The sequence below is a fragment of the Thunnus thynnus genome, chromosome 12 (genome assembly GCF_963924715.1).
Source record: "Thunnus thynnus chromosome 12, fThuThy2.1, whole genome shotgun sequence".
Lineage (NCBI taxonomy): Eukaryota > Metazoa > Chordata > Actinopteri > Scombriformes > Scombridae > Thunnus > Thunnus thynnus.
The window spans coordinates 10,973,414-10,989,793 of record NC_089528.1 but is presented as its reverse complement, the minus strand read 5'-3'; the positions used below and the strand labels follow the sequence as shown (position 1 = coordinate 10,989,793).

Here is a 16,380-nt window from a genome sequence, read left to right as displayed (position 1 = left end):
ACTGTATGAACTACTTAATGAATTATATTTATAGATACAGACGGGTGACAAATTAAAGGAAAAACCAACATAAAGTGTCTCAGTAAGGTGTTGGGCCACCATGTGCTGCCAGAACAGCTTCAGCGTGACTTGGCATTGATTCTACAGTCTCTGAACTCTACTGGAGGGATGAACACAATTCTTCAAAAAGATACTCCCTCATTTGGTGTTTTGATGATGGTGGTGGAGATCGCTGTCCCATAGGTGTTCAACTGGATTGAGATCTGGTGACTGTGAAGGCCGTAGCATATGATTCACATCATTTTCATACTCATCAAACCATTCAGTGACCCCTCGTGCCCTATGGATGGGGTCATTGTCATCCTGGAAGAGACCACTCCCATCAGGATAGAAATGTTTCATCATAGGATAAAGGTGATGACTCAGAACAACTTTGTATTGATCTGCAGTGACTCTTCCCTCTAAGGGGACAAGTGGACCCAAACCATGCCAGAAACGTGCCCTCCTCACTGTAGGGGTCAAGCATTCAGACCTGTACCAGTTTTTCCTTTAATTTGTCACCCGTCTGTATATGGTTAATGCACCTCAAATGCATTTTACAGTGACTAATGGAGGCTACCTGAAGCATAACTTAAAGGACAGGTTCACAATTTTTCAAGTCTGTCTTAAAGGTCAGGTGTCCATATGATACTTCCTCCTGTTCATCACTGTAAGTGATGGGGGACAAAACCCACAATCCTTGTGCAAAAATGCATTCCAAAGTTTATCTGAAGCTAATATGAGGCTTCAGCAGCCTGAGTTGATAAAAAAAAAAAATCTTCAATAATAAGCCTTTTTAGTATTAAACTCCCTCTTTGTATTAAAAAGATTGTAACTTTGGAAGATATCCACTTGATTTGTCTAATTAGTACTACTGAAGCCTCATTAGCATCAGATTTACAGATGAAGATTTTGTCCCTCATCACTTTCATTGGAAGCACATTAGGAAGGATTTTTTTTAATGGCCAGTTTGAACAACAGTAATGATTCAGTGTTCTTATAGACACCTGAAAAACTGTGAACTTATCCTTTAATATGTTTTAACAGTAAAATGTTTGTATGTGAGCATCTAGCAGACAAGAGGGAAGATGATGTTAAAGCAGCTATATGATATATACCACAATAATGAGATTATGAAGCCTTCTTTTAATATCTAGTTGTGGTTGCAAATAACTCTTTAACTTTTTATCCAAATAATTATTTGTTTCAGCAACAATGCATTCCTTCTTATGAGAGTCTGAGTAACACCAAACAAGACACACAAGAAAATAAGACATTTTCCATAGACTTTATTATAGTTTTTTCTTCTCAATCTAACAGGTATACACAATGCTCTAAATGTCATGGCTTTTTTGTCTTAAATACTCTCCGCTCTTAAAGAAAAACTGTAAAAATATTTAATTATAACTAATTAAAAGATCTCTTGGGGGACAAGACTGGGAAGGGTGATAAAGGTAAGAGGGATGGGTGGGGGGGTGGTGGTCTTCTGTGGTCCTTATCTGAGGTGTTGGGTGGGTTTGGGAGACAGAAAAGGAGGGCAGGGTTAAGTTACATCCAGCTGGGGTTTCACCGCGAAGACGGGGTGGTGTTACCATTTAAAGAAAACCTGAGAGAACGACATGAAGCAGCATGTTAGAATAAAATAAATTTGTTCCCCCGTTAAAATAAACGCATGTTTTCTGTTGTGTCATAAACAGTTGTTGACAGTCGTTACATCACCTGCACACTCTCTCCATCATGTGTGTGACGAGGCGGTCGGAGATGCCCGGACAGGACTCTTCAGCGAGGTTGAAGGCGTTCTCCAGCTCCTCAATGGCTCCTACACCACCGCCACTCGCCCGTCGCTTCTCCTTCAACTGGTGATGGAGGAAATCATTAATGATCAGAAAGAAAATATTCAAACTCCAACCAAACCCATATATCAACTGTACTGTTGTAGTGTACAATTTTCCTGCTCTTTCCTGTTTTATTCTAACAAATATATGCTCCATTAAAACATCAAGAATACAGTACATCTATATTCACTGTAGAAAAGTCATGTTTCACATTTACACTCTCTTGTGCCAGCAGGTAAAATAATGAAGTAAGAGGCACTGAGTCAGGTATAGTTTCTCTTTTACAAAGCCATGGATTGAAATAGCTCTCAGTTCAGCCAAGTCTTGCATAACCTAAACCAATATCCTGGAGATTAGAGTTACTCTTGGACTAAATGACGGCTTACATTAATGACAAGCACTGCCGGTCAGGCAAGTACTGACAGGGGCAACCAACTCAATAAAACTGATAAAATCAGTTTTTGTTCGATTGTTTTGAGAAAATATGGCGCAGCTCATTGCACCGCTGCAGCCCTGACCTGCATTGTTAACAAAGAGAAAAGCCGACGTTGCCTCTTTATTGTTTTACTCCTCCATGTCCACAAAATTATATCTTTTTGTGATCCAGAGCAGCAATTACCAGCAACCTCAGGACTAACACAGGTTTTTGGAATTAATCTTAGTCCAGGGCTCTACAGTCAAGATGTAACTCATCCAAATTTAAGACGTGTTTCAAAAAGACAGTTTAGTGGATTAAATATTCTGGATTAAGACTCTGTGTTGGTTTTTTTTGTTCAGGAAATCATTGCCTCACATACTCAGAGTTTACCTTTGCCTAATTTACAAAACCTGCTTGATGAATAATGATTTTTGTTTGGGTGCATAGCAGCCCTTTATTTTATCCCCAGATTGCCCAGAATCTTTATCGCACCGTCAATTAAGTGTCTTTCAGTGCTCTGATAAAATTTAGGACAGCTATGCATTATGTTTTGTTTACTAGCCCTTAATCTGAGATCATTAGAGGCACAATGAATAACATTATTTCAAATTATATAATCCCTGTCCACGACAGACCTACCTCTCTGAAGATGGGCGTTACCAAGGCCGACAAGCATTGTGACTTCGGTTGCCTTTTCACTGAATCTCCTGACTGCAAAAGAAAAAAAAGATATAAGGAAAAAAAAACAAAAGACTCAACGTTGTGTGTGTGTGTGTGTCTGTGTGTGTCCTGCATGTGTCTTACCTCTGAATCTGTGTGTGTGTAGCCCTTCTGTAACTTGTTCATAGAGTTGGGTCTGACTGTAGGGAAGGTCCACATGGGACATGTATCCACATCGTTATCAGGATCCCTAAAGAGAGGAAAGACAGAGGGAGGAAAAGATGGAAAGAAGGAGAAACAAGATGACAGATGTGACCTGACTTACATGTAATGAATCACTGACCCAGTTTTAGTAGATTCAGAGAAAAAAATTCCTATTGAGGACAATTGCACATGTATATTCTTCTGTCCTTTTAACTGTTTCCTATTAGCACACAGAGCTCAAACATGAGATGGAAATTTCAAAATAGGCAACACAAAAAGGTTTGTAACTGATACTAATTAATTGGAAGCCAATTCTTCTAGTAAATGTCAATAAATATGTCCTGAAATCCTGTAAAAAGTAGTCAAAATCCTGTTTATTGGTATCATTCTAATAAAGTGGTTGTGAACGTTTGATATTAGAGTGTGCAAACGTGTGTTTACTCACATATCTGAGTCGTCAGAGCTGGATTCCTCCCCGTGTCCCTCTGACTTCCAGCGGCGGTACCGGTCAATCAGCTCCGTCAGATAGGCCGTCTTCTTGGTGTAACGCGTGATGAACTTGTGCTTCAGGAGCTCTTTGGCTGTTGGCCTCTGCGCAGACATGTTATAAAGAAAGAAGCAGCGAAATGATTAATGTGACAATATCATCATCAGTGGCTTCTGGGTCTGGAAGAAGAAACACACAGCTGGGATCAGAGTACTGCTGTCTAGTAACAACATATGTCTATCAAGAATGTGATTTTGATCATGTTTGAATATTTGAGAAAGTACAGCACACATTATAATTCCTATGTAAGACTGGGCATGCTAATCCAATCACAAAAAAATAGTTGGTAGGATAAGTGAACCATGCAGTGCCAATCTGGAATTACTTTCCCATGTTCTGACCTTACTTAGCCCAAACAAGCATGTCTGATCCTGGTTTGGTTACAGTCTGGTCCGTATGAAAGGACTTTACTCACAAAACGAGGGTCTTTATTTAGACAAGCCTCCACAAACTCTTTGAAGGGCTTGCTGTAAGGGCCCTCCAGGGTGGGTGGAGTGTTTTTGGGGATGAGGAAGAGGACCCTCATGGGGTGCAAGTCAGAGTTGGGAGGTTCGCCTTTGGCCAGCTCAATGGCAGTGATTCCAAGAGACCAAATATCAGCCTGAAGGGGGGGCGGGGGAGAAAAAGCAGAACATGTGTTAACTTCACATACAGACATTGATTCTCTGGAAACTGTGTAAAGCCTGAATGAAATTAAAATGCAGCCAAGCTAAAGTGATGTGGTTATGATCATTTATTCCCATGCAGAAAATTTCATGTGGTGTCTTCTACAACAAAACCCTTATCTCTTCATGAACTCAGTGTGAACACAGTGTTCACTCAGAGCAGTTACACAGGTTGTCCGGTCTGCTGACACTGGCCTCACCTTGAAGTCATAGGCTGACTGTTTGATAACCTCTGGAGCCATCCAGAAGGGCGTGCCGACAAAGGTGTTCCTCTTGATCTGAGTATCTGTCAGCTGTCCCGCCACCCCGAAATCTGCCAGCTTCACATCGCCCTGCTCCGACAAGAGCACATTGGCAGCTAGAAGAAAAAGAAAGACAGTTAAAATACAATACAATTCTTTTATCTGTTATTGGCTGTTTGTTTCTATTTAACATGCTAAAAGCAAGACATCAATAAAAATGTCTTCCTCCATTAATGATGAAATCCCATTCTGCAATTAAGAGTAATGAAGTGTTTTCATTGTAGCAAAGACAAACAGCTTCAGAACATCAGGAGATGAGTAACAGTGTCTTCAACAAGAACGGTACAGTGTACATTGATAGTCAATTCACAAACAATCAACCTTCTCTTTCCTTCTTATTTATTATTTATGATTCTTTAATGATTCCAAAAAGTGGATATTGTGTTTTCTCTCAGAGGTAAAAGCACATCAGCTACAGAGAAGAGAAAATACTGCTGCAACTCATCTCTGAATTAGGAGTATGTTATCTGCCTTTCTACCAGGACAACACTATAAAATTATATAAACTAATATCTATGTGAAGCTGAATGACAAAGAAGAACTGGTGGCAAAGCTGGTGCATCTGTTTCGTCCATTTGTGGTGTTTTCTGTATGGCCATCATTACATGAAGAGAGTTCTTATTACCTTTGATATCTCTGTGAATCTTCCTTTCAGAGTGCAGATACTCCAGCCCCTTCAGTATTTCCCTCAATATAGTAGCAATGTAAGTCTCTTCAAGAGGCCCTGGACGGAGCTACGAAAGAGAAGTGAGATGATGAAGATTTGATTATAACTGCGTGAGCTGCATAAAAATAGAAACCTTCTTACCAGATCCAGAGCAGATCCTCCACCTAAATACTCCATGATAATCCACAGCTTGGTTCCCTGAGAGACAAAAAAAGAAAGACAGAAGATTTAGAAACCCTTGTTTTCCTTTGCCTCTATGGCACTGGGTATGTGTGTATGTGTGTTTGTGTCTTTACGCATCCTCGCGTTGTGTTTATCGCTTCAGCATTCGTGTTATCGCCTCACCTTCAGGTATGATCCATAATACTTGGTAACAAAAGGACTATCACACTGGCTCAGCACCGTGATCTCCTGCTGAATGTCTTCGATTTCATCCTCTGCCTCCTCCAGGTCTATGATTTTGATCGCCACCACCTCCTTTGTGCGGTTGTTGATGCCTTTGTAGACCTCTCCGAAGGAACCCTTTCCGATCCGCTCCTGCTTGGTGAAGTACTCCTCGGGGTCCAACCGAGTATTCTGGTCCAATGATAGAAAAAAACAGCACATTAAATTATTAGGTGTGTGTCATGATGACTGTGTTTAGGGGCTTATTTGTGTGTGTCTATGTGCCAACACATATCAATACTCTTCTATAAAGGTTAAATAGACCTCACAGTAGGAATAACATCTATAAATCTATATTATATATATAAATGTTACCATTCACTGTCCAAGATGTAAAAAGATAAAAAGATGGATGATTAACCCATCTTACTTATGGCGATACACACCCATACTCCAGTCACACCCCATATCATTGTCTGGACTCTTGATTGAACTTTGTGCCAGTGTGTAATTTAAGAGGCATGACACTTCTCTCTCCATAACAGCAGGAAATGAGTGATGATTTGACTGAGGAGGAGCCCCATGAAGATGCTATTAAGTTCAAAATGTTAAGAGCATCTACACTATGTGACAACTACACCCCTAAAACACTGCAGACGTTAAAAATATTGCTGTATTGTTTCTTGAAATGTAGAGCTTTTATTGTCAATGTGCTTTGCCAGCATCTTTACTCTGATGCTGACAATGGCATTAAGATGAAAAGCAGATGATTTCGTGATGTGTCATGTGTATTTAGCGGGTTTTAGCGCTCGCATTGGTGGTTGAGACCCCCCACCCACCTATTCATGAAAGCCTGACAGACAGTCGTGGGGGCTCGCCTTGTCTTGGACAAGAAGAAGGGAGGTGACAGTTGGTGAAAAGAGGATTTCTGTACCTGGTTTTGCATGTCTCGAAGGTGTGCCATCCCCTCTGCAGGTTGAACGGGTCAGGGACAGCCGCGGCTATCTCTTTCCGAAGTTATCAAATTGGTCCTTTCGGGTTTTTCCTCCCCTCTTAGCTGTCTAGGAAGCTAGCTAGGTGGCTAGCCAGCAAGATAAACACCCAATCTGCTGGCTTTAACGGGGCTGTCACTCCGCGCACTGTTTTCGGCCTCCAAGTCCAACGGAGGACCGAGCAGCCTTGCGACACAGCGAGCTATTGACCGAGAGACTCCATGTGTGTCGGCTGGGATGAACAACAAGATGAAATGCTCCTTCCGCGTATCAATATTTAATTCATTTCAAGGAACGCTTAGCCTGTTGTTCATTTGAAGCTTGAGGAGGACAAAATAATGGCCCAGACGGCTGACGCATGCGCATTGCTTTCGAAAACGGGGGATTTCTGGGATTTGTATTACCAATCTCTGTAGTTTAGGTTTCTCTGAAAAGCCACCTGAAAGTTTAGGTTTTCTCATTTAAATTGTCGCCACTCAAGTTTTTGACCAAAATATAGATTATATAAACTTAATGTGAACTGAGATAATAGGTGCTTTAGAAAGTGTTCTTTATCATTAGGTTTTATAGTCCCCTTGTCATGTGTCCTGTGTCAAAGTGTAAAAGTCTATAGCTTTAAGGTCCTTTTCATTTAAATTAATACTGCACATAGGCCTACATGTGGAATATTTCTCAGCAAATTTGTATTTAATGACATTAAACAACAATAACTGTTCCAACATGGTGAATATTTCTGATAATATATTATATTAATACATATTAATATATCTGAAGCAGAGGCACACCTGGCAAACCTGAGGCCAAGTCAGCAGACAACTTTTAGTTGGTTTTGGGTCTTCTATGGAGCAAAAGATTTGTTTTGTCCCATATGAGACTGCAGCCTGTTCACAAGGTTACAATGTGCTATAAGCACATGCACAGCGTGCAGAGGTAACAATGCAAACTGCTGCAGAAAGCCATGTATGTTGACTATGTGTTAGAATTGAGTAGGTTCTTATCAATGCACCTGACCTGTCTTGGATGTGTTCATGTTTTTATTGGAAACATTTGCAATATATCAGTTACTGCCTATTGCAGGGAATTGGAATATCATTCTTTTTTTACATACACATCTGCATGTATACACACAAGATATAAATCTTGCTGTTTGCCTCAACAAAGCCCAAAACTGGTGGTTAGAAAGGCACATTAATTAACTACCAGCAGTTGCAGTCAGTGCTACTGGTAGACAAGGTAAGATTAAAATACTTTTAATCCTTAAAAGTAGGTTCTGCCTTTTGGATACAAGTAAGGGAAGCACATAGTATAAACATCTGCAATCTTCTATTACATTATAATAAACATACATATTTCCAGCAGTAAAGATGAATTATGGGCATAATCAAACATCATTGATGAATGCAGAGTTTCATTTAGATTTTTATAAAATGCATTTACAATACATTAATTTGTACCATACCCTGGTTTGATTCCTTTTGCTGGTTTTACTGAACCTTTAGTTATCAATATTTTGTTTGTGGAAATAAAGTTTGCGCAATTTAACAGATTAACAAAAATATTTATGACCTAATTCCTAGTTTTATCATGTTAATGTAAGGATCCATAATTTTTCAGGAACAGAAAAAAAACAAATTATGAATATTTTTGAATATTTTTTCATGATAAAAAAGGATATTTTTGACAGTAATTTCCGAGGGTAAAAGCTGTATGGGAATGACAGGAAAATAATCATGACAGTGTTCTCTGCATATAAGTAGATTTCCCTCAGTTTGATAGTTTAATTTAATCAGAATCAGACGATCAGAATCATCTTTATTGGCCAAGTATGTTTACACACACAGGGAATTTGACTCTGGTTTAGTGGCTCTCGATGCACCACACAAGGAATGACTATATACAGGTGAAACCATCTCTGTGAACTGTAAACAGGTTACAAATGGTGCAAAGAAGTGAAGAGTGCTGAGATAAATATTAGATGGTAAAAAAAAATGCATTACTTTATATACATGAATATGTAAGGTATTTAATTTGGAATAGTCCAGTTCACTTCTGTGTTAATGGCTCAGAAAAATCCAATTAGTAGCTTTGTATTATTCTGTAATCAGCCCAATTACATAAACACTGTATGAAAACAGATAATTTCAGAGTGTGCGCTCGTTTTCTACTCTGGGAAGCGCCTCTGCTGCGCCTCGCTGGGACTGACGGTGCAGCTCATAAGCTCCGCCCCAGCGGACACACCAGGCATATTATCGGCAGCCACACATACATATACACACACACTAGCTAGAGGCGGTGTGTCTTTCAGTTTAACTGGTTGTCGCCTGTTCCGGTTGATGCTGTTAACACTCTTGAACAAACAGCTTTTGGACACATGACACGTTAAACTCCGGAGCTAAAACCACAACGGTAAGTAGTCAAGTAGTTATTAGCTAAAGCCAAGTAAAGCTACACATATATGTGCGGTTACTGCTGTTAACGCACCTCTTAGCTAACATGTAGTGATAACATCAGCTAATGCGGGTCAGACATACCATACCAGTAACATTAGCTCGATATTAGCTACGTACATGCTAGATATGGCGTCTTGTGTGTCTTTTCATTCAGTGACATTGAAACCATGTGTCGACAACAGATACTCCTCGTGTCTGCATTATGTAATTCAATGCAGCACTACGTTAAATGTTATGTATGATACATTATTTATTAGCTTTGGCTAACAACTCCTCCGTCGAGATTATTTGGTTCTTCAACGGGACATGCCCCTTTTACACGGGCCAGAGAGATCATGTTTTGGGCAGTACCCTTCGCCACCGAGCCAATTAGGAAGGGCTGAATCCCCTCATCTAAAGATGTTTGTCATTTAAGAATAGGCATTATAATACTGCTTTAAAATATAATCATTAAATCAGGATGGCATTGCAGGGAGGCCACTGATGGCAAACATCCAGGGCTCACAGATAGGAGCTTTGATTGGCCTCTGTGATAGTGCCATTGAATACTTAAGTGTATCTTAAACGTCTACATCTTAACCTGCACTCTAGTCTGACCTTTTATCTGCAGAGTATTTTTAAGTGTTTTTTCCATTTTCTTCCATTTAATGTGTCTACAGGCTGGATGAGTGGACCAACCTTCGCCACCCCGTCTGCAGAGGCGGCTGAAATCAACCGCATCCATTATGAGTTGGAGTATACAGAGGGCATCAGCCAGCGCATGCGGATCCCTGAGACCCTCAAAGTGGCCTCAGAGAACCAAACAGAGTCTTTGTTACTCCAGCAGCCCCTGCACACAACTCTGATGCAAGTGCCTGAGAGGATCGTCGTAGCAGGTGGGCACAGCAGACTGGTATACAGGTGTATGGCTAGAAAATATTGACAAGAGAGGTTGTTGTTATGTTTGACATTATGAGTCATCACCTTATAATGTGCAAAATTAAAAAAACCAAAAACACGAATGTTGTAGTCTGAACTTTAACCGTGCTGGACACAATACAAAGCAACTAACAGTAGTGAACCCTGCAGACACATGACTGTACTATCATCACTCATGGAAAGCTGAAATGATCTTTCTGGCCCTCTCGTCCTCACTTCCTCCACAGGGGATGATGACGACCCTCGATTCTCTCGTCCCCGAGACTTGGACTTGATTCAGTCCGTCCCCCCCGTGGACCTCCTGGACATGAGGGCCCCGCCACGTGTCCTCACCCTTACAGAACAACCACTGGACTCCCTTGAAACTGACCAAGCTGCCAATTCACAGAGCAACCCCAGCCAAGCTGTAAGTAGGGTTCCTTAAAAAGTCTTAAATAAGATTTTCAGAATTTAATGTCATAAAATGTCTTAAAGTCTTATTTTTAATGATGGTACGTATTAAAGGACCAGCGTGTAGGATTTAGTGGCATCTAGCAGTGAGGTTGCAGATAGTGCTGCAAGAACTAACGATGATTCTCATCATCAATAAATCAGATAATTATTTTCTCAATTAAGTGATTGATTGTTTGGTCTATAAGATGTCGGAAAATAGTGAAAAATGCTCATCACACTTTCCCAGAGTCCAAGGTAGGGATGAAAGACTTAGAAAACAATCTAATTGTGATTATTTTGACTGATATTGCAGTTGTGATATGATTTGTGATATTAGAGGGACTGATCATTTTTACATCATTATTATCATTTTAACTTAAAGATATTAAAATGATAATTATATTTTTGTTGGGATCTGTACCAAAGATGTTGTTTTAAAGGTGCGGTGTGTAGGATTTAGTAGCATCTAGCAGTGAGGTTCCCCTTTGTTTTTCTGGTAATGTTTTGATCGGTTCTCCACAGGCCGCCACCTGCTCTCACCAAGGGTCCAGGATTAAAGAAGTACACAAAACAGTAGAGATGATGCTAAGCTAAAGACAGCGGGGGGGGGGGTTCAGAGGGGACACAAAGCCCTTTAGTGCGGCAAAGGCCAACATCCGACATGAAGGATAGGAGCGGTTTTTAATTTGATGACAGCTTAGCTGGAATTTACAAGTTTAAGTGGACTGTTAAAGTGGATGAAGGGTAGATATACTGTAAAGTGTCTTAATGAGGAGAATTAACTACAGCTGACTCTGTGAGTATGAGAACTACCAGAACAGCCGTATTGTTTTACACAGTGTTGTCAAAATTAACAAACTGTAATTAAAAATGTAAATTAATTTTTTTTTTTTTTTTTAAACACAAGTTTTATCTAATGTAAAGCTAAACAGTGGGACACAGTTCATCGCATTTGCCAATTCAATGCCATTTAATTTGATAACTTTATGTGATTTTACATATGATTGTTATATATATAGATACAAAAATACCTAGAAAAATATCCCTACTAATATTGTCAAATTGATTTCAAACATAAAGCTCAGCCCTAATGTGCATGCGTTTTGCTGTGGAAAGAGTATTCAGTTTTCTCTGTTGAAAAAGGTCTTAAAAAGCATTAAATTTGATTTCAAGAAGTGTGCATTAACTCTGTGTAAGAGTAATATCCATGTTTCTATTCTGGGTCTTTTTATTTATTATGATTAAGTAATATTTCCTTAAATCACTGAACTTGACACTGATTCCAGTAGCTGTGCACTAACCAGCAGCTTGTATTAACTCTGTCACTGGTGATTGACTGTGCTCCAACCACCTGTAATATAAATGCGACATGCTTTGAAATCCGTGTATCATTCCCAGGCTCATTTTCATTCACGGTCTCGAAGGGAACGTAGTGCCAGTGAGAACATATCTGGTCGCCACAGCAGTCAGATCAGCAGAGGTGAATTAAGGTAAGAACACATCCACAGTTGAGAAACCTGTTACGACGCTGCTTTACTGCTGCTGCCTTTTTTTCTGTATTTATGTCTTATTTCACAATCTCTTCTTTCTTTTACTGTTTCTCCCCACTTATCTCTCTGCCAGTGTAACCCCTTCCCCTTCTGCCCCCCCAGTCCGCTTGTGTCCCCCTCTCTGTTCCCCTGAGGATGCAAACATCAACCTGTTCACAGCTGCGGGGTTCCTGTCTTACATCCAGTCAACAACTCGCCGGGCGTACCAGCAAGTCCTTGAAGTCTTGGATGACAGCCACCGCAGGTGACTTGTCTCTTTTGTCCCTGAATTTCTCAGAAGTCACTGTGTTCCCAGAGTTTCCCAGAACAAACAGTTGGCTCTTGTGGTGAAATAAGAAGGATCAAATAAATAAGAATAAATAGGGTGAAGAACAGTGAAAGTTGAGAGGATTATATTTATACAGTGGAGGAGTTTCTAACACACAACAGAAAGCAGCTACAAGATGTTAAAACTGAGTTGCACATTTGATTTTCTGCAGGGATGATGTGTGTCAATTTAATTTGAAGCCTTACTATTCCATTAGTCTTGTTTCACATCCTCAAATGACTTCAATTCTCCCCTTAGTGTGCTCTCTGTAAGCCAAAAACAGTGTTTCAGAGGACCAACCTGATATTGTTGGGGTCATTTATGGGACACGTTTGTGTTATCAGCATTCTGCTCTTTTTCAAAAACCTTGTTTGATGTTGCAACTGTAGATTCACCAATACAGGGAAGAAATTATACAATACTTTCTGTTAATGTTGTTATCATTACTCAAAATTGGCAAATGTTGATCTCAACAGGGCACACCTGGACCTGGCCATGGACATAAACCCTGATGAGTCTGGCTTAGTGGACGCCTCCTCACTACGACGACAGGTAATTCCCACCACAAGTCCAGATGACTTCATACCAGTCTGTGTCATTGATATGTGATTAATATGCTTCTCTACTACTCTGGTGTGCATATTGTGACTGTGCTGTTGTAGTTATTTTGTTCCTGTTGAGTTCACTTCACAGTTTACTACTGTTGGGGTACAATAAAAATATGCTGACACGTCATGCTTATGTATCACATATCAGGCTGCTGGCAGAGCAGCACACAGCCAGTGATCAGTTACAATTGGCATTTTTAGATAAGCAGCTGTAAACAAACAAAAGAATCAACAAACTTAAAACAAATACAAGTTCTAATCACTTCATGGGACAATGATAAAGTACACAATGATTTCCTTTTATATTATGCCATTATTATGTAATTGACAGTGGTTGGTGTGGCAGTCCTGTTTAATTCTGCAGGAAGTCTTTCCCAGGCCCAGTCCGGGTTCAGTGTGACCACTTCTACAATCTTTTTTGTGTTCATGTGGTCATCCAGATCGTGAAGCTGAACCGACGTCTGCAGCTGCTGGAAGAAGAAAACAAGGAACGCTCCAAGCGAGAGGTGATCCTGTATTCTGCTACTGTGGCATTCTGGCTCATCAACACCTGGATCTGGTTCCGTCGCTGAGATGGGACAAGACCGAGTCTCCCAAAACACTGGACGCCAAAGCAATTTCTTGTTAAAGGTGCAATCACAAAAAACATAATGGATTTTTTCATCTAAAGGCAACCACAGGAAACTATGGAATTTGCAGTGTCCTCCACCCCAAACCCTCCATGTTTTTATTGCGAATTCTTGAAATTTCAAGCTTAACACTGATTAGGGACATAAAACACTTCAGAGATAAGACCTGTGGCAGAGAAACTAGTATCCACACTTACCAACTGGCTCTGGTGAGGCAGTACAACACAACTCAAACTAGAAGTAAAGCTAAATACCTCTCATTCAAAGATTCATATATGTATTTAATTCCTGTATTAACTGGAAAATGACTAGCGAGACAAAGCACAACGACACTCCAGCTGGGTGTTTTTAAAACGTTGGTAACTGCTTTACTGTAGTGAGTTGAAGTTTGATGCTTCAGCAACAAACACTTGCTAGCTGTTATATTGTTATGATGTTAACGACATCATAGATGTCCAACAAATACATTGTGAACTCTAAACCACTGTTTAACTTTCTCAGAGGGAGATGGATCCTCTACTTTTCAAATATTGCACAAATGTTCTTTTTGTGTTTGCAGAAACAAAATGCTTTGGACTGAAACACTCGGGGTTATGGAGCATTCTCAAAAAACATTTTGTTTAGCATGTCAAGCATGAATATCAAGAGCCGTTGAAGGCATTAATCACCAATAACTGCAAATAGTGGTGCAACAACTAACAATTATTCTCATACTAATTATTACTATCATCAATAAATCAGATGATTATCTTCTCAATTAAATTATTGATTGTTTGGTCTATAGAATGTCAGCAAATAGTGAAAAATACACATCACATTTTCCCAGCGTCCAAGGCAGGGCTGAACGATTTTGAACAAATATCTAATTGCGATTATTTTTGACTGATATTGCAATTGTGATATGATTTGCGACATTAGAGGGACTGATCACATTTACATCACTATTCTCATTTTAATTGAAAAACATATTAAAATGATTATGGTGTGATTTTTTTGTGGAGATCCGAACGAAACAAAGATGTTGTCTTAAAGGACCAGTGAGTAAGATTTACTGGCATCTAGCAGTGAGGTTGCAGATTGCAACTAACTGAATATTAATGGATACTACTGCAATATTAATTGCAGTTGTATTTTATATTAATTGCAGTAGTATATTAATTGCAGTAGTATATTATATTAATTGCAGTAGGCCATATTGCAATTTCGATAAAATTTAAATTAATTTTTCAGCCCTAGTCCAAGGTGATGTATTCAAATTGCATGTTTTATCTGACTAACAGTCCAAAACCCAGATACTCTATGTGTAGTATCACACATGACCAAAAAAAAAAAAAGCATCAAATCCTCATGTTTTACAATCTGGAACGACTTAACAAATATTTTGGCATTTCTGCTAGAAAAATGTTGTTTCAGCTCTATTTGCGGACGCCCACTAATGTATTATACTTACTTTGTGAGGCAGGATTAGCCAGGATGCTGTTACTGAGTGCAACTTTTAAACCTGAAAAATCCTTTGCACAGCAACAACAGATGTTACAGTAATGCTAACCATTGTATGGCTTTTTGAGAGTAAACAACACATTTTGCACAGTAACACATATGAGACTTTTTAGCGAGAGGAGGAAAAGAATAATTAGACGGGAAAACAAGGATTTACTTTAGCAGCAAATGTTTTGGGAACCCAGAGCTGGAGCTACAGTTACAGGACCAAGCCGCAGACCTGACCTGTCTTGTCTGTTTGAAGTTCAGCAGTTTTGTCATAAATTACTTCTCAAAAGTGTCAAAGTAAGATGACTTAATCTAGAGATGCCATAATATTTACCCTGAATGTCCCCTGAGTTCTGCATTACCCAAAACATGTGTGTACAGTACCCTAATAGCCTATTGAAGTGATGTAGTTTTGTCCTTCACCCTTCCCACCCATAAATGATACTCATTATGAGCTTGATGAAGTGGCAAAAGAACTCCAAGGATGTCATCGTATGATGTATTCCCATGCTGTTTTTGCAGTTTGAGCTTGCTTTCCAGAGTTTTTTTCCCCACCTTTTCCACAAGAGACATTATCATGAACTGTGTGGTTTTATTCATCATACAGTGTGATACAAGTCATAGAGCTACTGTGTATATGATCATGTGTAATAGGTGGATATGTATATGAAATATTGATGTCATTATTTTGGAATAATGATGTATTTCATGGAGATTTATTTATCACATATCAACAAAATATTGCAGTTTATTTTTTTTCTGTTAAGCACTGTACCTATCACTCAAAGCTGGAGTTTTAAGTTAAATGTTTTACTTTCTTTGTAATACATTAATACATTTGTCGTTTGTAAATATTTTTGCTGTAATAAATGATGGTTGATGATGTTACTTTCTGTCAGATCCATGTCTCTGTGCAATGCTGACCCCTGCTGCTGTGTTGACTACAGAGCAACATCAGGAGGAGCTCAGCACCTGTCTGGACATCTCTCTGTCTTTGTAGAGAGGTAGTTTCTTTTTAATTAAACCTCAAACCCATTTCTAATGCCACAAGCCCTCCATAAAAGGCGATTAATCTGGTAAAAGACTAAACGTTACCTGTTTTTTTTTTTTTTCCTCTTCTTGTTCTGGAAGTATTCTTACAACAGAAAACCCTTATGCTGCATTCACGTGCTGCTAGGGTGGTCCCATTTCCCGAGTTGGGAGGTCGTTCTTCTAATGGATGCTACATTAAAGATATGTTGTATCTTGTCCCAGACTTGTTGCTGCACCATCATATCCCCTAAAA

At 39.5% G+C, this 16,380-nt stretch overlaps 2 protein-coding genes across 2 annotated transcripts; one reads left to right on the top strand and one right to left on the bottom strand.

The window, feature by feature from the left end:
- Window positions 1-1,308: 1,308 nt before the first annotated feature.
- Window positions 1,309-7,084, bottom strand: stk25b (serine/threonine kinase 25b). Its single transcript, XM_067605390.1, has 11 exons — window positions 6,656-7,084; window positions 5,683-5,913; window positions 5,479-5,535; window positions 5,296-5,404; window positions 4,569-4,726; window positions 4,119-4,304; window positions 3,602-3,747; window positions 3,097-3,202; window positions 2,932-3,003; window positions 1,759-1,895; window positions 1,309-1,645 (listed from the first exon to the last, which is right to left on the bottom strand). The coding sequence occupies exons 1-11, from the start codon at window positions 6,683-6,685 to the stop codon at window positions 1,606-1,608; spliced, it is 1,272 nt and encodes a 423-aa protein (XP_067461491.1). The 5' UTR covers window positions 6,686-7,084; the 3' UTR covers window positions 1,309-1,605.
- Window positions 7,085-8,965: 1,881 nt separating this feature from the next.
- On the top strand, window positions 8,966-15,983 carry mffb (mitochondrial fission factor b). The gene is made up of 7 exons (XM_067605389.1): window positions 8,966-9,119; window positions 9,823-10,038; window positions 10,309-10,487; window positions 11,912-12,003; window positions 12,137-12,307; window positions 12,847-12,922; window positions 13,419-15,983. The coding sequence occupies exons 2-7, from the start codon at window positions 9,828-9,830 to the stop codon at window positions 13,548-13,550; spliced, it is 861 nt and encodes a 286-aa protein (XP_067461490.1). The 5' UTR covers window positions 8,966-9,119; window positions 9,823-9,827; the 3' UTR covers window positions 13,551-15,983.
- Window positions 15,984-16,380: the final 397 nt, after the last annotated feature.